The following is a 25055-nucleotide window of genomic DNA, read 5'->3' as shown; positions in this document are numbered from 1 at the left end:
AGCGGCTGAGGCAGGCAGCGGGCGGCTGGGGCGGGGCGTGGAGTGATCAGTTACCCACTAAATGGGCGGGCGGCATGCCCTGCCTGTCCCGGAGGCCGGGCCCCGACCTGCCTCACCTGCCCTTTGCCTGTCCCCAGCCAGAGTGCAGGAGACCTAGGGATGTGTTCCTCCAGACTCTCTTCTCCATCCCTGGGAGAGGGTCCCTGTCTCTGGCAGGAAATGAGTGGCACCCACACTTTCATATACCTCCTTTTAATTCCTGCTCCTGCCCCCTCCTCTCCGGGCTCCCCTGGGCTCAGCAGGGAGTCCTGCCCCTCTCTGGCACCCCCGTTTCAGGATATTCTCTCAGGCCTCTGTGGATGACTCAGCCAGGGGACTCATCTTGCCCACCCACTACTGGTATGTCCCCACAAAAAGCCCGGCACAACAGGCCACTGGCTAGAAGCAGGTGTCAGGCTCCCAAACCTCTGGGTCATTTGCTTCCCGGTCTCCAACTACCTTCCCAACCTCCAGGAAGGCAGGAGAGTGTGGTGGTTACCAGCCCTGACCTGGGACCCCAGCTCTGCATTTCACCAGGTGGGCGACCCATGGAAGGAAGAGACTCCTACCTCCGGTAGTGGTCTCGGTGAGACCCCTAAGTGTGAAGCTCTGAGCACAGGGCTGGGCTGGTTCCCGTGGGTGTGAGGTCTACTAGGAGCGTCTGCCAGCTTCTTTCACAGCCTGGGTTCAAACATTCGAGCAGAACACAGGGCATGTACTCAAGGACATTGCGGGGAGGAGGAAGCTTAGTCCAGATCTCAGGAAAGAGACTTGGTAGTAAGACCCTCCATGACTGGGCTAACAAAGTTGGTGCTATCTCTGGCTGCATTCAGAGGAGCATAGGTTGGGAAATAAGGGAGGAGATGGTTGGTCTTTCCCTCTGGAGGACAGAGCTACTGGATTTCATGCCTCAAGGGCTTACGTGTAAGGATAAACTCAGGCTCATTCAGAGGGTGATTAGAATGTGGAGAAACTGCTGGGTGCGGTGGCTCACGCCTGTAATCCCAGCACTTTGGGAGGCCAAGGCAGGTAGATCACTTGAGGTTGGGAGTTTGAGACCAGCCTGGCCAACATGGTGAAACCCCATCTCTACTAAAAATACAAAAAGTTAGCTGGGCGTGATGGCCTGTGCCTGTAATCCCAGCTACTTGGTAGGCTGACACAGGAGAATCGCTTGAATCTGGGAGGTGGAGGTTGCAGTGAGCCAAGATCGTGCCATTGCACCCTAGCCTGGGTGACAGAGCGAGATTTCATCGCAAAAAAAAAAAAAAAAAAAGAAAGCAAGAAAGAAAAAGAAAGGAAGACTGGAGAAGCTACCACAGGAGCCTAACCAAGAAAGGGAGGTGTCACTGTCTTTGAGTCTCTGATGGGCAAGAAGGAGCTCCCTTAGTCTGTGGTGCCCCAGCTGAAGCCGGACATTTGAACCCAACATATGACACCCCCAAATCTGTCTCGACCCCATGGTTTTTACCCTGAGCATGTTTTTATCACCTGCCTGGTAAAATTTGTAGTAATAAACTTTGGTAATTTTGTTAACGTTGAAAACCACCCATCCTGATCCTGGGGAAAATTTAACTTGGTAAAATCATCCATACAAAATGTAAATAACAACAGTGAGATGACCACGGTAAGATGTGTCACCGGCCACAAATTAACCAAAGACTCCATCAGCAGGATCCAATGCGGGCAAGAACCTGATGCTAGAGCAAAGCTTTATGGAAAACTTTTCATGAAAAATAATTTATCTCAATGAAAATAATTTTAGGGAAATAATGGGCAAAGTAGAAAATTATTTGACCGTACTAGAAAGAACATTGATCAAAAAATTGCTTTAATGGCGTTTGTTCCAGAAAACACTTGCTCAAAGAAGGTTTATTAGTGTTGTTATAATCCTAATTAAAATGCTGTGGTCTATGTACAGCAGTCCAAAATCCTTAAAGTCATTTTGGCAGAGTCAAAGTATCAGCTGGGTCAGCCACTTGGACACTCTAGTGGTACCCTGGAGATCTGACACTCCGCTCACATGGAATACTGCTTTCCCATTCTACCAGGAGCCCCCTGAAGACTGTGACCCTGCTGATTCCCCATCACCTAGCACAGAGCTTAGTCATGGTGGACGCTCGCTAGTGCCTACAGAATAGACAAATCGGCCAGGCGCGGTGGCTCAAGCCTGTAATCCCAGCACTTTGGGAGGCCGAGACGGGCGGATCACGAGGTCAGGAGATCGAGACCATCCTGGCTAACACGGTGAAACCCCATCTCTACTAAAAAAAAAAAAAAATACAAAAAACTAGCCGGGCGAAGTGGCGGGCGCCTGTGGTCCCAGCTACTCGGGAGGCTGAGGCAGGAGAATGGCGTAAACCCGGGAGGCGGAGTTTGCAGTGAGCTGAGATCCGGCCACTGCACTCCAGCCTGGGCGACAGAGCCAGACTCAGTCTCAAAAAAAAAAAAAAAAAAAAAATAGACAAATCATATAGCGAAAGTTTCTGCCCTTTCAGGAGGAACTGAGTCACTAGTTGGGGTTTGGCACCGAGCAAGTAGCTAAGTATTTGTTGGACGGATGGAGGCATGGATGTTTGTATGGGTAGCTGGTGGAGAGGGTGGATGGATGGAGGATTGGTAATAGATGGGTGGGGGATGGGCAATAGATAGGTGGGGGATGGATGGGTAAGTGGAAGGATAGATGCATGCACACGTGGATATTTGTATGGGTGGATAGATGGTTGAGGGGGTGGGTGGATGGGGGACAGGTGGATAGATGGGTAGGTGGATGGACGGATGAGTGGATGCATGGGTGGATGGATACATGGATGGATGAGTGGATAAATTGATGATTTGATGAGAACAAGAGAGATACGACCTGTCCTCCTAAGCCCAACATACAAGGTGTCCAGCCTGATCTTTTTTTCTCGCCCACACTCCAACCTGACCCACTGTCTCCCAACCTGATCCACTATCTTCCTAACCCTGAAAATGGCCTCCATTTCCTTCATGCCATTGCTGCTTTTCAACTTCCCCCTCCCAGAATGGGCTCTCTGCTTTTCCACCTCTACACAGAGCCTGACTCTGGCCTCAGACACACACATTCCCATCCCAGCCCCAACACTTCCCCCTCTGGAATCCTCTGAACTCTTTGAAGTCTCCAGAAAGTCCTTCCTGCCACACCACTCCGCCCTCCACAGGCTGAGTTTGCATGTCTTCAGACTGCTGTGGATCTCCCACCCCTTCCTGGGCACCTGGCTCTGGGCCTGGCCTATTCTGGCCATGCAGGGCCCTGGAGAGAAATCTAAAGGCGTCTGCCTCCCATGGCCCAGGGTTTCTCACCTTCCACGTGCATTGTCAGCCCTCTGGACTGTGGGTGCCATCATCACCCTATAACCGTGGTGCCCCCAGCCCAGGCCAGAGGCCCAGCAGCTCCGTGCTGATGAGGCAAGTGTGGAGTTGTTTTGGGAGGTGGCCAGGGCAGATGAGGTTAAAGCAGGAAAGGGCTTCAAGGACAGGGAGGTCCAGGAAACCAAGCACAGAGACTGGGAGGATGAGCAGGAGCTGGGAGACCCAATGTGCCAGGCTCAAACCCCAGCTCAGACACTAAGCAGCTGTGTACCCTCTTCAACACCTTCTTCTCTAGCAAAGAGAGGAATGATGCCTGTCTCGCAGGGGTCTTATAGAGGAGGAGCCCATGGGCAAATAAAGCCCAGAGCCTGCTATGTGGGAAACAGTCAGTACATTATAGTAAGCAATAATAACGATAATAATGAATGTTGGATTTGGTAACCAGGAGCTGGTGACCTCAGTGAGAATGGGGGAAGGTACCTGGGATTAGCTCAAATGGTTTGATGAGCAGGTGGGAAGAGAAGGTTCCTACTGCAGACCAGGAGAGGGCCTGGCTCATAGTAGGTGCTGGGTATATGTTAGATAAGTGGGTGAATCACCAAATCATCAAATGTATTGAATTCACTAGTGAAGGGGCAGAAAGAAGGGGGAAGAGGGTAAACCCAAAGGTCATGAAATAGTACAGGTAAAGCCCTTTGCACAGTGCCTGGCGCATCATAACTCGCAACCTCCCTGATGCCCGGTTGGCCCAGGACTTCCTGTGACTCTTCTAGCCTGGACTAGAGTCCCAAGTTCAGCCAGAAAGGATGCAGGGAAGGATGGTCAGAGGGATGTGGTGCTCCACCTCCTACCTGCACCTGACCTGTCTGTCACCAGGGAAGGTCTGGTCCCCACAGAAGCCTCAATATCCCCATCACCCATCAGAAGTCAGAACCCCAAAGGTGGGAAACCAGTGGTCAGGTGCCAAGCCACATGGACACGGCTGCCCACCCTGTAGCAGTGTGTCTGTGTGATGTGTATCTCTGGATGTGTCTCCATCCTAGCAGCCCCCACACAGCATCTCCAGCCTGCACCTCTCCCCGAACTCCAGCCTCACACAAGTAGCTGCCCCTGGACCTATCCACATGGCTGCCTAGAGGGCAGCTCAGACTTAACACATCCAGGGCTGCTCTCCCTGTTCTTCCCCTGTTTCCCCACAGACACCATGTCCTTTAGTGGCAACTCCGTCATTCCAGGTGCTCAGACCGGGAGATCTTGGACTCATCCCCAATGCCATCCTTTCTCTTGCTTCCTCTCGGGCCCCTGTCTGCCTTTGCAAGGCTTCCCCCGCCCTCCTGGCTCTGAGCCGACACCTTCACTGTACTAACTTCCCAAAGCCACTCCCTGCTCCTCCCTCTAACCCGGTGCCCCCCTACAGGTGCCTAAGGAACCTGGTTAAAATGCCAATCAGGGCCGGGTGCAGTGGCTCACACCTGTAATCCCAACACTTTGGGAGGCTGAGGTGGGTGGAACATTTGAGGTTAGGAGTTCCTAACCAGCCTGGCCAACATAGTGAAATTTCTCGGCTAATACAAAAATTAGCCGAGTGTGGTGGTGCATGCCTGTAATCCCAGCTACTTGGGAGGCTGAGGCAGGAGAATCGCTTGAACCCAGGAGGCAGAGGTTGCAGTGAGCCAAGATCACGCCACTGCACTCTGACCTGGACCACAGAGCGAGACTGTCTCAAAAAATAAATAAATAAAAACTTTAAAAAATAAAACACCAATCAGATCACAGCCCCCCCCCCACAACCTTCCCAGGGTCCCTATCTCATGTGATCTGTCCCCTTTGCCCCCCAGCTCTACCTGCACTTTGTCCCCTGTCACTCATCTGCTCCAGCCACACCCCAGATATTTGGTCCCCAGGGCCCTTCTTTATTTATTTTTCATTTATTTATTTATTTTAATTTTTGATAGAGATGGACTTTGGCCATGTTGCCCAGGCTGGTCTCAAACTCCTGGGCTCAAGCAATCTACAAGCCTCGTCCTGCCAAAGTGCTGGGATTACAGGGGTCAGCCACGGAGCCCGGCCTCCCCAGGGCATTTGCACTGACTGCTCCCTCTGCAAGGAACCACCTCCCCCGATATTGTAGATACCATCCCTCAGGTGCCTGCTGGAATGTGTGTCTCATTCATGACTGTCCCTTCTAAACCTGCAGCCCCATCTCTCTTCCCTGTCTCACTCTTCTTTGCCTTGTAGTCACCATTCGTCATACTCTATATGAAATGGATTTATCTACGTGTTAAAATAGATCAGTGTTACTGTCCTCCCGCCTATGAGAATGTCCTCCACCGATAAGAAGGAACTGGGGGTGGGGGCATTGGGAGGGGCTGCCTCTCTGCTAGCTGCTCTAGCCCCGCCTCCAGACAGCACTGACCCACATATAGCAGGCGCTAAAGAAATATTTGTGGGGCCCGGTGCGGTGGCTCACGCCTGTAATCCCAACGCTTTGAGAGCCCGAGGCGGGTGGGGGGATCACGAGGTCAGGAGATCGAGACCAGCCTGGCCAACATGGTGAAACCCTGTCTCTACTAAAAATACAAATATTAGCCGGGCGCGGTGGCTCGTGCCTGTAGTCCCAGCTACTGGGGAGGGTGAGGTAGGAGAATCGCTTGAACCCAGGAGGCGGAGGTTGCAGTGAGCCGAGATCGCGCCACTGCACTCCAGCCTGGGTGACAGAGCGAGACTCTATCTCAAAAAAGAAAAAAAAAAAAAGAAAAAAGACAAAAAGAAAAAGAAAAGAAAAATATTTGTGGAATCGCCAAATGTGCATGTGGGCCTCCCTGGCCAGGCTGGCCCGGGATGGCTCCCCGGGCTCCCGGCTGTGCCCGTCCCTCCCTGTCCCTGGCCCGTGACCTCCAGCCCCGGCTGGGGGCTCCCGACAGCGCCCCTGGCGCGGATCAAAGGGCCGAGGGGCCGGCGGCCCCGCACAGCTGCGTCTGCGCCCGGGCCGCAGGAAGCGCCGGGGCAGCCCTCGCTGCAGGCCCGGCCCCGACGCGGCGAGGAGGCCTGGGGAGGCCGGGAGGCTGGGAGAGGCCCCGCGAGGCCCGCAGAGCGCGCCCGCCTCGCCTCGCATTCCAGCCGCGTGATTGACGCGCGTACCGGGGCCCCAGCCCGCGGCTCCCGCCGCCGCCCGCCCGGCCCGCGGCCGCCGCATCAAAGCAGATGTTTGCAGCTGGTTTGAGTTGGATCCCCATCAACAGGCCCTTTTTTGTCTCAAAATAAAAAACAGCTACGCCCGGAATGATAAGGACGCGGCAGGCACGTGGGGGAGATGTCAGCGAGTCTGGCAGGGAGGAGGCCAGGCGGCTCCCTCTCCAAGTGACAGGCTGACTCTAGCAGCAGCAGCCGCGACCCCCGGAGTGTCTAGGGTCCTGTCCCCTAGCTCCTGTGAACTGCAGCTCATCCTTCAGCCGGCATCATCAGAGCCCAGTCCCGCCCACAGTCATAACCTCAGCCACCACACTGAGTGCTTACTGTCCGACATGCTCTACAGCCATGCCGTCCTGGGCACCTCGCCACCAGCCTAGGAAGGAGATGTGACACAGGGACGTCAACACATTATGATGATTACCCGTAAGGTGGGAATTGGGATCGCCAGCTTTCAAATGGGAAAAACCAGGTCAGAGAGCAGGGGTGGCTTGTCCAAGTCAGCCAGCAAGGAAGTGGCAGAGCCCGGATTCAAACCCGTTCCTTCTGCTCCAGAACCAGGTTCTTAAGTATGTGTCATGTCACCTCTGCTTGCCCAGCATGCCCCAGGACCCCATCCAAGCATGTGTTCTACGGGATGAGATTCCATCTAACTCCATGCCCCAAGTGTCTTCCACGCGTCCAGCCCAGAGTCAGCCTCCACGGGTGTTTGCTGGGTGAATGTGAGAGGGTGTAGCCGGTGGGAACAGAAGGGCTGCAGTTGCAGGACCAAACCTCGTGGTCCCCATGGAGGGAGGAGGGTGTTCCCAGCAGTGGTTGCTGCAGGGGCCATGGGTCTTGGGCATGGAGCGGCCCTAAAGGAAATCAGCCTGGAATCTGCCTAGTCCCCAGTGCCGCGCATACCCATAAAGGGACAGACAGACAGACAGGGAGAGCACAAACCCAACAGTGCAATTACGGGGCTTCAGACAAAAATGGGAGGTGGGGAAGAGAAAGTTCCAGAGACTTAGATTGGGGAGGAGAAGACAGCACACACCTATTGAGATCCTTCCTGTGCCAGACGCTGGGCCAAGCCTTCCCACGTGGGTTAAAATCACCAGATTCTCAATTACCCAGGGAGGGACAGGTCAAACCCCCATTTGACAGAACAAGAATCTGAGGCTTGGAGAAGGGATGTGAATCACCCAGGGCTGTGCAGCTGGCGATGGAGGTGTGGGAGCCACTGAAGATGGAGTGGGGGCTGACAGAGCTCTTGAGTGAGCAGGGGAAGGAAGGCACACAGGACAGAGGGTCTGATTGGCCCCCCTTGAATCAGATGTCCAGGCCTGATCCAATCACTTCCGGTCATAAGAATCAGTACAAACATGGTACCCCCGGGGTCTTTCCCTTGGTACAGGGGATGAGGGTGCTTTGGGGGTTGGGGACTCCCAGCCTTGCAGGAAGCATGCGTGGAACTCCACTGATACAAATTTAACAAACTGGACCCAAGTTGTGTCCTTGTAAAGGGGCTGGGGGCGGGAGGGCGAGTTCACTTACCTTGTTACACGGTGGCAGTTTCAGACCCTTAGGAGCAGAATGCCTGGCGTTTTCTTGTGCTACCTGGCTGCCCATTTCATTTCACACAAGGTTGTTCCTTCATTTGACAAACACTAACCACCTCCTCCATGCCAGTAAATTAGACCCAGTGTCTGATTTCTAGGTTGGTCGGGACATCAGACGCACAAATAACTAGAGAGAGGCTGGGATTCTGGGTATCAGGGAAGGCTTCACAGAGGAGGTGACACTTGAATTGGGTCTTCAAGGATGAAGAGGAGTTTAGCAAGAAGCAAAGGAAGGGGGCAGAGAAGCCAGGCCTTGGAAGCAGATGGAATTTTAAGCACTAAGGAGGCAAGAAGGGACTTGCTATGTTCAGAGAGCGGTTCAGAAGCCTGGCAGCGAGAGCCGGGTGTCACGGGGTGGGTGGGGCCTCGAGTGCCACAGCGAGGTCTTTGGGCTTATCCTGACATTTTGGGGTGCTCTTGGACATTCAGAAATGAAGAGGGTTTGTAATCTAATTTAACTTGATGAGGAGGCAAGACCAAACCTTGGGTGTGTCTCTCCTAACCTTCTGGTTTATCTCTGAAGTGGGAGGTAGCAGTGTCCTGGACAAAGGCTGGGAGTTGCCCCTAGGCTGTGGCAGAGGGGCTGGACGGGGTTGCCTTGAGGGCTGGAAGAGGCCCGCTGAGAGTACAGAGACCTGAGTGGAGCGTGAAGTGTGAATTGTTCTGAGAACCCAAGGAAGAGCCACATAAACTGTAAAGGGCAGTGATGGGGTATGGGAATGGCACCCTCAGAGGAGGGTAGGAGATCTTGACTCAGCAAGGGTGGCAAGCAGGAAGTCCGGGAAGTCCTGGAGAGTTGATAACAGTGATCATGATTGCCGTTTATTGAGCCCATCTCCTGTGTCCAGCCTTGTAAAGCAGTCTCTGTCATCATCCCCACTGGACAGTTAGGGACAGAGGCTCAAGAGAAGGGACTTGTGCAAGATTCCAGTGCCAGGAAGTGATAGAGCTGGGAGTCCAAGCCCAGTGCATGCTGTCTGGACCCTAAGATCTGGGCATGAAGACCTGCTTGGAGAAGCTGGAGTGCTCCCAGAACATTAGGAAAACCAATGTTATTGGAGGTGAAAGAATCAGCCATACTCTGTGTGTCTCTGCAGTTGTCAGTGATTTAAGTCGAGACCATCCTGGTTAACACGGTGAAACCCCGTCTCTACTAAAAAATACAAAAAATTAGCCGGGCGTGGTGGCGGGTGCCTGTAGTCCCAGCTACTCAGGAGGTTGAGGCAGGAGAATGGCGTGAACCCGGGAGGCGGAGCTTGCAGTGAGCCGAGATTGCACCACTGCACTCCAGCCTGGGCGACAGAGTGAGACTCTGCCTCAAAAAAAAAAAAAAAAAAAAAGAGAAATTAATCAGATTTGTAATCCATGTTCAAATGCTCCTGAAAAAATTGGTTTTCAGAGTTTTGTTTATTAGCCTTATAAGTTTAATAAATTGAGCATTAAACAAATAAACCCATAAAAACTCAGAGGATATGGAGCTATCTTCTCACAGCCTGGACTCTTCAAAGGAGGGACATCCCTGAAAATGGAATTTCTTACTCCATCATATCAGATGACACCACGGAGGGGAAAAATGTGTTTGGAGGTGGGGGAGATGTGTATGGCCAGCCCCACCTTCTGGAGGCTGGGCTTGTGCTAAGTAATAAGAACTTGGGGTGAATCGGGCCCCAAGTCTCAGGAACAGACAGACACGGGCATGGTAGCCAGGGCCCAGGATAAGGGCGGCTTATGAGCAAAGGCACACGGAGATTCACAGATCAGGAAGGGAGTATCTATCCGGAGTATCTGGTGATGCTGCTGTGTGACCTTGAAGGAGTGACCCGGCCTCTGCACCTTGCTGTGCTCATCTGTAAAATGGGAATGGAAACAGCATCTTCCTTTGAGGGTTCTGTGAGGATTGAATGAGGTGATGCAGGTAGCTGATAACTGAGCATTATTAGTCCTCAATAATGTTCTGAGACTGATAATGGAGCCAGGAGTGCTCTGTCCAGATCAGGCCAAACAAGCTAGAAGGACTGGCCAGAACCCGGGGTGGTGAGAAGGAGGCACAGTGGGGCCCTGTAAACCCAGTCAGTGTCAGGGAGGCTGCCTCCAGGAATTATGGAGACCCTAGCAAAGGTGAGCAACAACGGCGTTTTGGGCACACACCGAACAAAAGAAACATGGAGTACCTTCTTCATGCCAGCGTGGTGCCGAGGGCTTTAAATACATCCAGCCCCTGCCAAAACCCCATGGTCGGGATGATCATTCCCATTTTTTTTTTAATTTTTTTAATTTTTTTAATTTTTTGAGACGGAGTCCCTCCTGTCACCCAGGCTGGAGGGCAGTGGCACAATCTCGGCTCACTGCAACCTCCACCTCCCGGGTTCAAGTGATTCTTCTGCCTCAACCTCCTGAGTAGCTGGAATTACAGGTGTGCGCCACCACGCCCGGCTGATTTTTGTATTTTTAGTAGAGACGGGGTTTCACCTGTTGGCCAGGCTGGTCTTTTTTTTTTTTTTTTTTTTTTGAGACGGTGTCTTTCTCGGTCACCCAGGCTGGAGTGCGGTGGCGTGATCTCGGCTCACTGCAAGCTCCGCCTCCCAGGTTCACGCCATTATCCTGCCTCAGCCTCCCGAATAGCTGGGACTACAGGTACCTGCCACTACGCCCAGCTAATTTTTTTGTATTTTTAGTAGAGATGGGGTTTCACCGTGTTAGCCAGGATGGTCTCGATCTCCTGACCTCGTGATCCACCCGTCTCGGCCTCCCAAAGTGCTGGGATTACAGGCGTGAGCCACTGCACCCAGCCCAGGCTGGTCTTGAACTCCTAAACTTAAGTGATCTGCCCACCTCAGCCTCCCAAAGTGCTGGGATTACAGGCGTGAGCCACCGTGCCGGCCTGATCATTCCCATTTTATAGATGAAGAATTTGAGGCTCAGAGAGGTCAAATGCCTTGCCTAAAGCCGCACAGTGAGGAAGTTATGGAGATTGTGCCCGCCATAGCCGCTGCTTTACACCGACAACTCGCTACATGCTGAGATGCAGGCAATGTTGTCCAGCCCATTGTACAGATGAGTGAGCTGAGACTCGAGAAGACAAATTACTTGCCCGGTCACCAGCTAGCAAGTGATGGGACACGGCATGGAACTCAAGTCCCTGTGATTCCAGTGCCACCTGTCTGTGGCTGGGCCTGCTTCTCAGTGGCTGGCTCCATAGTCCTCCGTGGTGGGAGGCACGAAGAGAGGGGGAATGGGGACTCACAGAGAAGAGGGGACCCCGCTGGTATCCCCAACCTCTCCCACACACGCCATTAGTCGCTCTCACCCCAGCACAGTAGACAAAGGCAGCCCCATAATTGGGAGTGAGTATTTCATGCATCCCCCCCGATGTTTTATTGGGTGGAGAGATGCTTGGAGACCAAACGGATGGCGCACGCTGTTTATAAAGTGCGTGCAGTTTGTTTTATTTCCCGAGTTTTTGCAATCTAGATAACAGATGATGCCCTGAGTGGCTGGCGCTGCCTCCGTAATGGCGGCACCGAGCCTTTGGAGAAGTATTAATAATAGATTGTGTTGATGAGTTTGGAGAAAGTAGCAATTGACCCCCTGCTGCCAAGGCATTAGCGGCTGTTCGAAACACAGCCAGCATTGTGGCTTTGACTGCAAATGCAGGTCACCGGCCCTGCTGCCTTCTCCCCAGCCTGAGAAGGTCTCCTCTCCAGGAGTCACCCAAGGTGTGCTGACCCTGGCCTGGGACCCTGAGACCCTGGCCCTGCCATGCTAGCAGCGACATGGCCAGTGTCTGTTCACTCAGAGGCCACAGAGGTCAGGCTGCAGATCTTAGTGTGGCCACTAGGTCAGGTGGAGTGTAGGGAGGGGACAGAGGGGCAGTGGGGGTTGGGGGAGGACCACCCTCCATGTCAGAACACCAGGTTCTACAAACCCAGGCTCCTTCCTCAGCCCCTGGGTAGAGCTGGACAGCCAGCCAGATTCCTAGGGCCTCTGCCTAAAGCTATCACTGACAGTTGGGTAGGTTGTGCCCTGAACAAGGGGATTCAGCCAGAGGGCCAAATTAAAGCCAGAATCCAGCCCACATTCCCCTTGCAGAGCCATGCCCTGCAGGCTGGTGGGGTCCAGCATGCCCAGAGCAGAGCCTGGCCTCAGCCTCAGCTCACCCCAGGCCCTTACTCACCTACTCTAAACACTCATGGAGGCCCCCGCTTGAGGATCAGATGGGACCAGGTCCTGTCTCACGGAACCCCAGTAAAGTTGGTAGAGTTGGGCACCAGCAGGGACATGCATTGTCATTCTGCTATGATACCCGTGCACTGAGTTACATGCTCAGCATCCTCGAATCCTGACAACAGCCTTCAGGAAGGGCTTGACATCTCCATTTTACAGGAGTAAACTGAGGCTGGGGGAAGCTCAGGGGAGCATAGAGAAAGCCACCTCCCCCAGACTGGGGCATCAGAGAAGGTTTCCCAGAGGAGGTGGCATTGGAGTTGGGCATTGCGGGATGAGTAGGAGCCTGCTGGGTAGAATAGAGGTGGGTGGCAGGGGTCACTGGGGGTGCCCCCTGCTGAGTGCTCTGGCCAGTGCCCAGGCAGCATGCAGAGCTCAAAGCGGCCCTACCCACTTCACTCCACCAGCTCGCCGTGGGCGGTTCTGATGGCAGCCCCGGGAAGGGAGGCAGGCGAGTGCCTCCCATTTATGGCCATTTCTGTTCCAGAACCGATTAGTAGAGAATTGCAGCTGTAATCTGTGCCCGTGATGGCGGGCCATAAAGAGAGATGGGATGTGCACAGCGCTCCCAAGGTGGCGCCCGCAGACGTGGCCCGGGGACGCCGGGAATGAAAAATGGTTTTAATTCCCTCCCAGCAGCAATAATTTGATTCTTCATAAATTTTTCCATCAAAGTGTTGTTGAGCTGAGTTCCCACAGAGCAGGACACGTGACAGGGTGGAGGAGTGTCGGGAGGAGCGGTCAGCAGACACAGCAGAGGAGGGGCCGTGCTGCCTAGCCCCTCCCGCTAGTGCTGGCCAGGGCCCAGAGACCCCCTCCGGCCCCCGCCGCCCTCGTTTGTCTGCAGAGATGATGGGAGATGGGACCACATTGTCATACGGGAGCTGGATTAGGCCCAGCCTGGGAGTTGCCTCCAGCATTTACCCATGTGACTCTGAGCAAGTGACTCTGCCTCTTAGCACCTCAATTTCCTCATCTCTAAAATGGGGCTAATGTTCATTCTCTTCTTGTAGGGTTGTTGCAAGGATTAAATGCATCTCTGCACATAAGATGCTTAGGGTAGGGCTGGCACTGTGTACGTGCTCAGTGAATATCTGTTTGTGATGGAGATGCATAAGCTGAGACAGAGGGATGGGAAGGTGTTAGCCAAGCCAAAGGACAGAGAAAGATGTGTTGAAAGGCTGCCATGATGGTGCTCTGGAGAAACTGCAGGCTGTTCTTTGGGGCTGCAGCCTGGGGAAGCAGAGGGTAGAGAGGGAAGAGGCAGGATGATGAAGGGCCTTGAGTGCCAGCCTCAGGAGCTCAGATGGTCTCCTAAGGGCACTAGGGAGCCATGGAAGAGTCTGGAGCAGGGAAGCAGCTTGATCCGATTTGTATTTTAGAAAGATCCCCCGGCTCCTGTGTGTATGACGACCCCTGTGTGGGCTGTGGTTTGAAGGATTGAAGAGGCCAGGAGCCCAGAGAGGGGACCAGGCAATTGCTCAGGCAGGAGAGGAGGGGCCCAGGCTGGGCAGTGGGTTGGGCAGGGAATTGCTTGGATGTGTTGGTGAGGGAGGATCAGAGGAGAGGGAGACCAGGGAGCTGAGGAAGAGAGGATCCTTTCCAGACAGGGGCTGACCTGGCCCCCAGGGAAAGTTTGGGTGGAGCCTGCACACTGCCCTCTAGTGGCCACCATGTCTCTGAGCTGGAAGGGCCCTGAGCTGCCATGCCCGGGACAGGTGACTCTAGGCAGGATGCCAACGCCCACCCCAGGGCCTCTGGGGGCCTGTGGGCAGAATAGGGCTGCAGGGCCCTTCTGCTGTCTGGCCCGGTGCCCAAGGAAGGCCTCTCCCTCCCACCTGGGCCTGAGGGTCAGGGCGGCAAGAGGGAGAGGCCCTCGAGGGGAGTGGCCTCTGGGAGGGACTTGTGAGCGCAGCCAACACACCCGCTTTGTGCATCCGCAGGCTCTTCGCGGCCAAGTGCAGCGGCTGCATGGAGAAGATCGCCCCTACCGAGTTTGTGATGCGAGCGCTGGAGTGCGTGTACCACCTGGGCTGCTTCTGCTGCTGCGTGTGTGAGCGGCAGCTACGCAAGGGCGACGAGTTCGTGCTCAAGGAGGGCCAGCTACTGTGCAAGGGTGACTACGAGAAGGAGAAGGACCTGCTCAGCTCTGTGAGCCCCGACGAGTCCGACTCCGGTGAGGCCTGGCCTGAGCTGGGGGCAGGCCTCGGGGACGGGGCTCACAGGGGTGTCCTGGAGGGGAGCCCCGGCTGGAGAAGCTACCTCCTCCTTCCAGGACTTGAGCTGCATACAGACGGCGCATGCATATCCAGATGCACATGCGCACCGATGTGTCCACCTGCGTGCACATGACATGAACGTGCATGCCCCCAGGTTCACTGCCCCGAGACCTACACATCCATACACATAAACACATGTGTGATCACGTGTACACATCACACATAAAATGCACGCCCGAATACCCCTACCCTGAGCCTGGATACATGTACATATATGTGGAGATATGTGTTCACCTATCTGGGAATGCAAAAGCCACACCCAGGTACACACACACAAGTATACACACTTAAGCATACACACACATACACACATGACACAGCACACTTGTGCACTGAACACCGATCCACGTGGCTGCACATACATGTTTGTCCACATGCTCACATGTACTGTGGATTGTGCTTGTGTGCACACACACCTCTTGTTCTCTGGCCCACTCCCCTTGCCGTCTCTGCTTTGATGCCCCCCCTCCAACCCGCAGCCCAGCTCCACAGGGATCTTCACCAGCACCCGGTCCACAAGCTGGGGATGCCTGAGAGGCAGGGATCTGATGTGCTCTCCCTTGTGCCCTCCCCTTCTCAGCCCCCTGGAGCCTTCAGTGGGAAGCAAACAGCCCCGAGCCAGCCTCTGTTTCCCAGCCGAGAGGAGGGGACTGGGTCCTCTCTGCTAGAGGAGAAGACCCCATTTCCCAGGGTGAAGGACCCTCCCTACTGTGCTCTAGCCCCCAAAAGGACAAGGCCAGTTTGAAGCCCTCCTGGCAGACAGGGCGAGCCCAACCAGGAGTGAGCCTTAAGGAGGGAAAGGCCAGGAGGTGGCTTCGGCCCTTGTTCCTGGGAGCAGTGGGGAAGGACTGGAACAGGAGGCATGGAGAGGAGGTGTCCCGGTCTGCCAGGCCCCATGGGTAACCTGGAGCCCTCTGGCAACAGGATCTGCCACATGGGAAGGGATTTCCATGGCCAGGGCCTGCGTGGAGGCAGTGAGCCCAGCACCATCTGTCCCTACCCATCCCTGGGCAGGGCACCGCTGCAGCCAGCCCCATGGCTCCTGAGGAAGAGCAGAGGCTGGCCAGGCCCAGCAGAGGGGGTCTCAGTGGGAGCAGATCACCCTCCTCACGCTCCAAGGAGAACAGGACTAAAGAAAGGAGACCAGCCTGGGTGGGGGCAGTGGGAGGCCCAGTGGTGGCTGGGGAGGCTTGGCCATCCATCTGGGGCTGCTGGCATTTCTGAGACCCAAACCTGGGGCAGGGAAGTGCCCTGTGTGTGTGGTGGGTGTGGCTGTAGCGCTGGTCCAAGTGCATATGCTTCCGCACGCTGTGTGTGTCTGTCCAGATGCGTGCAGGCCTGTACGTTCCTGCCTGTGAGCCTGGGCCCGTATGTGTGAATACGCCTGTGAGTTGCATGCGCGAGGCCTTTGTGCTCCCATGTGCATGTGCCAGCGGGTGAGTGTGCATCGTGAGTGTGTGCGTGCATACGCTGTGGTCACTAGCACTCTTGTGTGAATATCTGCGGCGCATGTCTTTGCTTGCACACTTTCGTGTGTATCCACACAGCCATGTGCATAACCATGTGTACTCGCAGGGTAGAGCAGGCAGGAGACGAGGGCCCAGGTGAGGCAGGGCCTGTGGGCCGGGGGAGGGAAGGAGACCTTATCCTGGGGGCACTGGGGAGCCATGGCAGGTATCAACAGAGGAGACAGGCTCCTGTTGAGCAGCAGGTTGCCTAAGGGGACAAGGCTGAGGCCCAGGCTGCCCCCGCCCCTTCCTCACAGGCCGGGTTGTGTCCCCCACAGTGAAGAGCGAGGATGAAGATGGGGACATGAAGCCGGCCAAGGGGCAGGGCAGCCAGAGCAAGGGCAGCGGGGATGACGGGAAGGACCCGCGGAGGCCCAAGCGACCCCGGACCATCCTCACCACGCAGCAGCGAAGAGCCTTCAAGGCCTCCTTCGAGGTCTCGTCCAAGCCTTGCCGAAAGGTGAGGGGCGGCCGGGGGGCAGGGCTGAGGCTGGTGCCCGCACACCCACTGCCTTTCTGGAGACCACCCCCTGCTCCTGCTGGGGGCAGGGACATCCCTCCATCCTCCATCCCCTGCACATCCCATCATCCCCCTAAACCCGCCATCTCCCAGCTGCTGCCCCTGGATGGCCTGACCTGATCCCCCTCTCTCTGGGCCAGGTCCGAGAGACGCTGGCAGCTGAGACGGGCCTCAGTGTGCGTGTGGTCCAGGTCTGGTTTCAGAACCAAAGAGCAAAGGTAAGAGGCCACGCCCTCCACCCGCCCTGGCCCCGGGTAGGGTGGGAGTAGAGGGGGCAGCCAGAAGACTGTGGTCCAGGGGGCATAGGGCTGGCTGTGCCTGGAGGCGAGGGGCAGCACCGGCCTGAACCGCGCTATCCCTGCAGATGAAGAAGCTGGCGCGACGGCACCAGCAGCAGCAGGAGCAGCAGAACTCCCAGCGGCTGGGCCAGGGTGAGCCAGGGCCGGGACTGGGGCTGGGCCTGGGCCCGGGTGAGCTGGGGCAGGGGCTGGGGCTGGGTGCGCCTGGGCCAGGGCTAGGGACAAAGGGGCCTGGCATGTTTCTTTTAACAAAACTTCTGAAAAGCCTTCCACCAAGGCCATCAGATCGCAGGAGACTTCTGCGAGATACAGAGAAATAGAGAAGCCATGGGGACTAGGGGACCCAGGGAGGAGAGATGGCAGAGTGGCGGCCTGGAGGGTTGGCAGAATTTCTGCAGTCAAAACAGCAACGGTCTCCTCACACTCACTGCGCGCAGACACGGGTCTCGGCCTTCAGCACACCCCATCTCGCCCTGTCCTTGCAGATCACTGCAAGGAAGGGTATCGCCATGTCCCATTTCACAGATGAGGAAACTGAGGGACTGCCTGGGATCCCTCAGCCAGTAAGGCACAAAGTTGGACCTCAGCCCCAAGCCTGGAGCTCAAAGCCTGTACCTTTAACAGGATGGCACTACCCCCCTGCTGGAATTCTGCAGACAAAGCTTGTCAGGGTGTGAAGGGCCTGCTGAGTTGGGAGGGACCAGTTTCAGGGGCATGAGTCAGGCCCCCTCATCACTGGGCTTTACCAAAAACCGTGTTTCCATATCAGACTCTTGAGCCAGGGTTGGTCTCCTGGGCCTTCAAGGCCATGAGGGAGGAGCAGGGAGCTCCCTGGGGCTGCTGAAGTGGCCGGGAGACAGCTGCCTGCGCCCTGGTGAGAGGGAGGCTTCTGGGCAGGTGCCAGGGCACCAATGGGCAGATACTCGGGCACCGGGGGCCAGGCTGGACTGGGCTTCTAAGGACACAGCCTTAGCGCCTGCGTCTTCCTCGCTTCCCCCTCTGCCCGTCCTGGGGCTGCAGTCACTGCCTCTGGTCTCCCAGCCAGGTCCTGGACTGTGTCTCACCCCTCAGTGTTCCCAGCTACTTCCTGGACACAGCCTCCCTGAGAAGGTCCCACAGTCCCCCCAGCTCATCCCAGCCCATGCCGTACCCTCCATCCTGCCTCCCTCCATCCTGCCCACATGCATATGACATGCCCGGCTCCTCCCCACCCTTCTCTGCAAATGGCACCACCATCCGCCCTGTCGAGCCAGGAACCAGGAGTCACCTCTGACCTTTCTCATCCCATGCTGCTGAACCGCTGAGGTGCCCAGTTGGGGAGTGAAGTCTTCTCATGTCTCTCGCACCCTCCTAGGAGCTGTCTCTTCTACAGCCACCTTGACAGAGATCCCACCCTTCCTCTGACTTCCTCCCCCACTGGCCCCAGCCTGGATCTCCTCCTCCAGCCTTTCTCACCCTTGTCTACCAAACCCTCTCGCGGCTCCCAGTGGTCTCGGGGACCCCCACCCAGCTCGGCGCCCCAGGGCTCCCCATGACCTGTGGTCCCTCTCGGCCGGTCTCCCCCCACACCGACCTCTCTCCCTGGCTCTTGGCCCCGCGTGCTGTACCCTCACTTACCCAGCAGTCTGTCTCGTCCATGCGTTTGCCGCCCCTCAGCCTGGCTTGCCTCCCCTGCTCCGGCCTGTCGAGCCCCTGCGAGTTCTTAAAGTCACATCGGCGTGAGGGCCCTTTCCTCCAGGAAGTCTTCCCAGGGCCTCTTTGGCCTGGGTCTGGGACCTTGGTGCTCCCAGATGCAGGGCAGAATCACTATTGCCTGTGTGCGGTCTGCCTCCTCCCTGGATCCCCTGGAGGGGCGAAGTGGTGGGAGGAAGGAAGAGGGGGGAGGGGAGGCCTCTGGCTTTTGGTAAACTGTGTCTGGAGGAGGAGCTGGAATGTGCACCTGGGGAAGGGGATGGGGAGTCAGTGTCCGGACAGCTTCAGCCAGAGTGGGGTGCCTGGGCAGTCAGAAGGGGGTCAGACTGGGGAGGCTGCGGTGAAGCCGGGCCATGGGGTGTAGCTGGGAGGGCGTGGGCCAGGCCAGTGGGTGAAGGCTCACTGTGCCCCCAGAGGTCCTGTCCAGCCGCATGGAGGGCATGATGGCCTCCTACACGCCGCTGGCCCCACCGCAGCAGCAGATCGTGGCCATGGAGCAGAGCCCCTACGGTAGCAGCGACCCTTTCCAGCAGGGCCTCACGCCGCCCCAAATGCCAGGTGACCACATGAACCCCTATGGTAAGCCGCCCTACCTCCGCCCGCCCACCCCAGCACAGCCCCTGCCCTCTGCCAGGCCAGGCAGACCTGGGGACATAACAGCCACCTGCTGCCCCAGGGCTCAGGCAGCATGGCCAGCACAGTCCTCCTGTCTCCTGCTGACAGGAAGGGCCCCGGCCCCTCTTGGCCTGCACTAGCCAGCAGGCCATCCTATCTCTCCCTGGCCTCCAGTCACACAGTCTACAGGGCAAACAGGGCCCCCAGGAGCCCCAGCCTGCACCCCGGTCCTGACACCCCTTCTGCCCCCCGCAGGGAACGACTCCATCTTCCACGACATCGACAGCGATACCTCCTTAACCAGCCTCAGCGACTGCTTCCTCGGCTCCTCAGACGTGGGCTCCCTGCAGGCCCGCGTGGGGAACCCCATCGACCGGCTCTACTCCATGCAGAGTTCCTACTTCGCCTCCTGAGGGCCAGCTGGGCGCACGGACGCTTGGGCAGGGGCCTGGGGGGGACCGCCAGCCTGGCCACCCCCGCCCTGCTCTCCGCACAGACTACAGACAGCCATACGGTGCCCTCCCCTCGGCCGGCAGGGCCTGACCACTGCCCGTTGGGTACAGCCAGATCGGTAGATGGGCACAGCCTGGGCAGGGGCTGTGTCCTGCCCCCAGAGACCTTGTCATCCCCAGGGACCCAGAGCTCTCGACGGCCACTCGCCTCCCAGCCCCACCTTGGCCTCCATCACCTCCTCCCCATCTCTTTTTTGGGAAGCTTAAATTCTCTCTATTTTTTTAAATGTCCTCTCTGTGTCCATGGCCCTCCATGCAAGCCCCAGGACAATGGCGTCATGAGGCAGTGACCTGAGAAGCGTGTGTACCTGTGCCCCAGCAAGGGCAGGGGTGGCCTCTGCGGGCAGGCCCACTGCCTGGTACCGCACCCCCCCAGCCTGAATCTGGAGCAGCAGTGGGGAGGGGCCTGAGGGGGAGGCACTGTCCGGGGCGGGCTCGGGGCCTGAGCCTAGGCAGGCACAAAGGGAGAGAGCCACGTGCAGACACATGCAGACTCACAGACAAACCCGGGAAAACACACACACAGCTGTGTGGGGACACCAGAAGGGACAGGGATGCTCAGCGGGTCTGCCTTGCCTTGTCAGAAAGGGATAAGGAGGCCAGATAGGGGCAGGGGACCCCCCCACTTCGTAAGAGCGATTGGAGAGGGAGGAAGGGGAGAGGAAGAGGTGAGCTTGAAGCACTGGACCCAGTTGTATCCCAGCCTGGGTCCAGATGGGGGGCAGGGAGGGCAGCCCCAGGCCCCGCCAACTCTAGAGGCAGATGGACCCCCCAGAACCAGGTAGCATCAGGCCAGACAGCAGAGCCTCCATGTGGTCAGGGACTTCAAAAGCACTTGCTGGGCACCCCATCTGCAATGTGGTCCTCTCCCCAGCCACCGCTGCCTCCCCTTACATACCTCCAGGGACAAGGAGCTCACTAGGTCAACAAGCCCAAGGCAGCTGTGCCATCCTGCATCCCAGAGCCAGGCTTCCCTGGCTCTCCCTCTTAATACTGTCCCCCTGCAGGCCTCTAGCTGTCCCTCTAAAGATGTGGAGCAGGTATCACTTCACCTTCTCACTGATGTCAGCCGGCCAGAACTGAGCAGGCACATCACCTCTCCTGCTGTGGCACCCTGCCTCTGTTAATGTGACCCAAAACACAATGATTTGGCCACATGACCTTAAGAGATTCCCACTGCCCTGCTGTAACTAAATCCCCGGGCCCCACACACAAGGGACAGCTAAGCCACATCTCTTCTCTGTGTATATGCAGGATGGGGGCACTTACTGTTTAGAATGAGGGAGGCACTGTGACCTCCTTCCTCTTCCATTCCCTCTTACTCGATTGATTCCAGCCTGTGGAATTGCTCTGCACCCTGATTCTGTGACCACTGCTCTGCTCTCTCCCAGCACATCTGCCCAGTGAGGAGTTGGCACTGGGTGTCTCGCCTGAGGTGTGTGGACCACGGTGGCCTCTGCCTATTTGACATTGGCCCATTCGTCCACCCTCTTTGGGGGACACATTCCAATTGCATTTCCTGCCCCCTTCCTCCAGGGCGACTGCAGAAGATGGTGTCAGACGCCCTGCTGGAAGCCAGGTGCACTAGGTCCAACCCCAGCCCGCTCAACTCTAACCCTGTCCGAGCAAGGAGGCTGGGCTGCTGGGACCTGACTGGTGAGCCCACCCTGTCCCCTGGTGACCACTGTGTCCCCTTGTTCAGGTGCTCACAACCCTGCCTTTAACTCTGAAGTCAAGCCCTAGGCCACCACCCTAAAGTCTGCCTGGTCCAACCTTTGAGCAAGTAAGGATGATGAATGTCCCTTTCCACTTTTGGGGCCCTCTGCCTGGATCTCTGGAATCCTCCAAGCTCAATCTGTTCTGTGGTTTTGCTCCCCCGTTTGCTGGGGAACTCAGTCCCCCCAGAGTGTCCTGGGCCAACCTCCTCGCCTGACATGAGGCCTCGTGCCACCCATCGGGCCCCAGTAGCCAGCTGGCCCTTCTATAGCTCTTACAAACAGAGCTTCTCCAAGGACCCCAGATGATGTCCTGGACTTCTGCTGCCTCAGCCCCCCAGGGTCCGTGCCACCATGGGTCCCTGGACAGCAGCTGCGCTGGCTTCTGGAGAGACACCCCTCTTTCTCCCTTTGCACATGCACCATCTGAATCGTGCCAGGGACATTCTGGGCAGATGCAGGGGCAGACACCCTACCCCTACAGAGGACCCGGCCCTTCTCTCTCAGACCCGATAAGTTGGAAGGGAAATCAGAAGCGGTCATCTCATCCGCCCCTTATTTTATAGCTGGAAACCCTGAGGCAAGAGAGGGAAAGAGGCCTGTCCAAGGTCCAGGTTATTGACAGAGCTGAGCTGAGAACAGGGACGTTGTGCCCCATTGTCCCCTGTGGTTTGTGAATGACCCAGGTCAGGGGGTCACAAATTGTTCTTAGTAAACTTGCCAGCCGCTGGGGTCACATCTTCCCATTCCGGGGCCTCACAAGCCCCCAAATCCAGTCGGGACCCCATGCCAGGAGCTGGTCTAGGGACAGCACACTTGTGACCCACAGACAAAGCCAGAAGGGACCTCAGAGAGCTCCTCGTGCTGCAGGCACCCTGTCAGCGGTGGCTCGGGGCCCTTTGTGCTGTGCCTTGCTGCCCACAGGCTCCCAGACACCAGCGCCCACCCCGCCCAGCCCCAGACTGTGTGTGGCACACAGATGAGCAAGTTGCATGGCCTGCCCTTGGGGGGTCTCTCCTAGAAGGAAAGCCAGACTGTCCGGCCCAGCCAGAGTCCAGACATGGCAGGGACCCATTTCTCAGAGAAGGGAGGCAATGTGTTCAGGGCCACCCAGCAGAAGCCTGCAGGGCCGGGCAGCCTTCTCCCACTTCATGGGAGCAGCTGCAGCCTCGGCTGGGAGCTGGGCAGGGAGTAGCCAGGACCACCCCTCGCCCCTGCCATGACATGGAACCTTCATCACTAAGGGGGCTGGGGTGGGAAGAGGGAGATAACTGTGCGGTCTCCAGAGCGAAAAAGGATGAGAGGTGGGCAGGGGTGGGGGGGGGGGGTCTTGGCAAAAGGCCAAGTTCCACTTCCCTGCTGGGGAAGTCAAGCCGCAGAAAGGAAAGAATCACCCTAGGTGACACAGGGCAGAGGAGGGACAACAAGCCGGGCTCATGGCCCCAGCCAGAGCCTCATCCGCCTCCTCTATGAAGCCTCCCAGGTACTCTGCTATCTTGGGAAACGCACAGGGAGGTCACCCAGAGACACTGCTCACAAGGGTCAGACCAAGGTACCAGCACAGCCTGGAAAGAGCCTGGAGAGGGGGTTGGTGCATGTGGCTGGGCATCTTTGGAGGCTTCCTGAGGGTGGGTGAATGTGGGAAGGCCCTGGCACTGCATCAGATGAGCAGGGCACGACAGAGACAAGCCTCTTCTCCTTTGGGAAACCCTGCAGCCTCCTAGCAAGAGGCTGCCTCCCCACCGCCCCCATCTGAATGCCCTTTTCATGTCGCATGCAGGGAGCCTCGGGAAGGAGGATTGCCTGATGCCTGCCTGGCTCCATCCTTGAGCTCTGGGCACCACCTAGGGTGAGGGAGAGCCTGCAGCTCCAGGGCTAAGTCTGCCCTGTGGGGAAAGGGCTCCACGCTCGTACGCACGCGCTCGCACACACACACTCACACCTGGATGAACGCGGAGGCTCACAGACCCACACGCAGGCACATGTGGCCTGGGGACTGGGGGAGCAGGAAAGACCACTCCGACATTTGGCCCTTGGAAGGCGCCATTGCCAATGAGCCTCTTTGCTAGATCCCCCGACCCCACCTGGGGGTCTCATGGGAGCCCAGCCCAGCCAGGTGTGGGGATGGGCCACCGGCATTCCTGTTTTCCTTGTACAGACAGACTCTCACTGCCCACCCGCCATCCCCAAACACATTTTATTTAATAACTTGTCATTGTTAAATTATTTATTAGCGTTTACCACACCGCCACCCCCACCCTGCCCTCCACTCTCACCTTCCACCTCTTCCCACAACAGCAGAAATGGAAACAACAAAAAGATGAGACATCAGTATATTTGTAAATAAACCAACCTGTACACGCCTGTGGTGCTTCTCCTTGGTGGGCAGGGCCTGGGTGGAAGAAGGGGCTGTCCTGGGCCTGGGCCGGTCCTGCATGCGACATTAGCAGATTTGTTGACGGCCACCAGGGACAGCAGGTCAGGAGGTGGGAAGCCTTGAGGTCCCTGTTCTTGCCCAACCCTCCCGTGATTCTCTTCTCTTCCACTCTTGTCTCATCCCAACCATGAGTCATCTCCAACCTTAAAAGAAATGCATTCGCCCCATCTCCATTTCACTCTACCCCATTCTCCAACACTTCATTCATTCAATCAACCAGTGTTTATGAAGGCCCCTTAAGTGCCAGCCACCAAGCTGAGAACTGGGGATTGGCTATCCCTGCTTCAAGGAGATCAACAGTGTGATGTGAGTTCACTTGAGGTACAAAGAAACCCTGTTACTCAGGTACCCAACCTCGTCTGGCGGGTGGAGAATCATGGAAAGCTTCCTGGAAGAAGCTACATATTAAGCTGAGATCTGAAGTTACCTGGCACTGGGGGGACTGGGAGTGAGAAGGGGTGTCTGAGAACATTCCAGGCTTGTCCAAAACCTCAGAGGCAGGCAAAATCTTGTGAATCTCCTAAACTGCAAGAACAACAAAGTTTGAGGGCAGGGCCAGACCATTCAGGGCCTTGCTGCTAAGTAGAGAACAGATCCGATTAGATCAGGGTGACTGGATAGAAGCTGGGAGGTCAGTTGGGTCACCAGGTGAGAGGTGATGATGGCTTTGACTAGCGTGGCAACAGTGGGGAGAAAAGAGAGGGCAGATTCCAGAGATATTGGTGAGGGAGGAGTCCAGGCGACATCTAGGTCCCTGGATCACAGAGATGGGGGCACAGGAGGCACAGGGAGTGGGGAGATGTGTGGTCTGGGCATGTGAGCTGGGGGTCCCCCAGGCATCCAAGTGGAGACATCCTGGGCCAGGGCTGGGCCTCAAAGTGACCGGACAGGATGCTGAGCACCCAGGTCTTCAACCAGGTGGCTGGCCACTGAGGCATGAGATGGATGAGCTCCCCAGAGGAGTAAGGCATGGGAGAAGGAAGAAGCTGAAGCCAAACCCTGAGGAATCGTGAGGACTTGGGATGGGATGTGGCTGTGGGGTCTCCAGAGATGGTGGCAGGGATGGGGAGTGTGGGGGTGATGGCAGAGACT

At 56.7% G+C, this 25055-nt stretch overlaps 1 protein-coding gene across 4 annotated transcripts in view; it reads left to right on the top strand.

Moving 5' to 3' along the window:
• The window catches only part of LMX1B (LIM homeobox transcription factor 1 beta), an 86964-nt gene extending 63074 nt beyond the window's left edge, over positions 1-23890 (top strand). The window contains exons 3-9 of one of the 4 annotated variants that reach the window (XR_003723137.2): positions 14330-14562; positions 16452-16633; positions 16834-16911; positions 17058-17124; positions 19099-19263; positions 19555-21246; positions 21348-23890. Coding sequence is in view for 3 of the 4 variants with exons in the window: in XM_077967967.1 (XP_077824093.1) it covers positions 14330-14562; positions 16452-16633; positions 16834-16911; positions 17058-17157; positions 19099-19242; positions 19555-19712 (895 nt within the window). In the remaining variant the exon portion in view is untranslated. Of the gene's footprint in view, positions 1-14329; positions 14563-16451; positions 16634-16833; positions 16912-17057; positions 17158-19098; positions 19264-19554 lie in introns of all 4 variants that reach the window. The other 3 variants (XM_028834832.2, XM_077967967.1, XM_001097412.5) reach the window with 3 other exon arrangements.
• Positions 23891-25055: the final 1165 nt, after the last annotated feature.

This window comes from Macaca mulatta, chromosome 15 (assembly GCF_049350105.2).
Source record: "Macaca mulatta isolate MMU2019108-1 chromosome 15, T2T-MMU8v2.0, whole genome shotgun sequence".
Taxonomy (NCBI): Eukaryota; Metazoa; Chordata; class Mammalia; order Primates; family Cercopithecidae; genus Macaca; species Macaca mulatta.
Note: the sequence above shows the minus strand (reverse complement) of the source record. Positions and strands in the feature narration are given on the sequence as shown.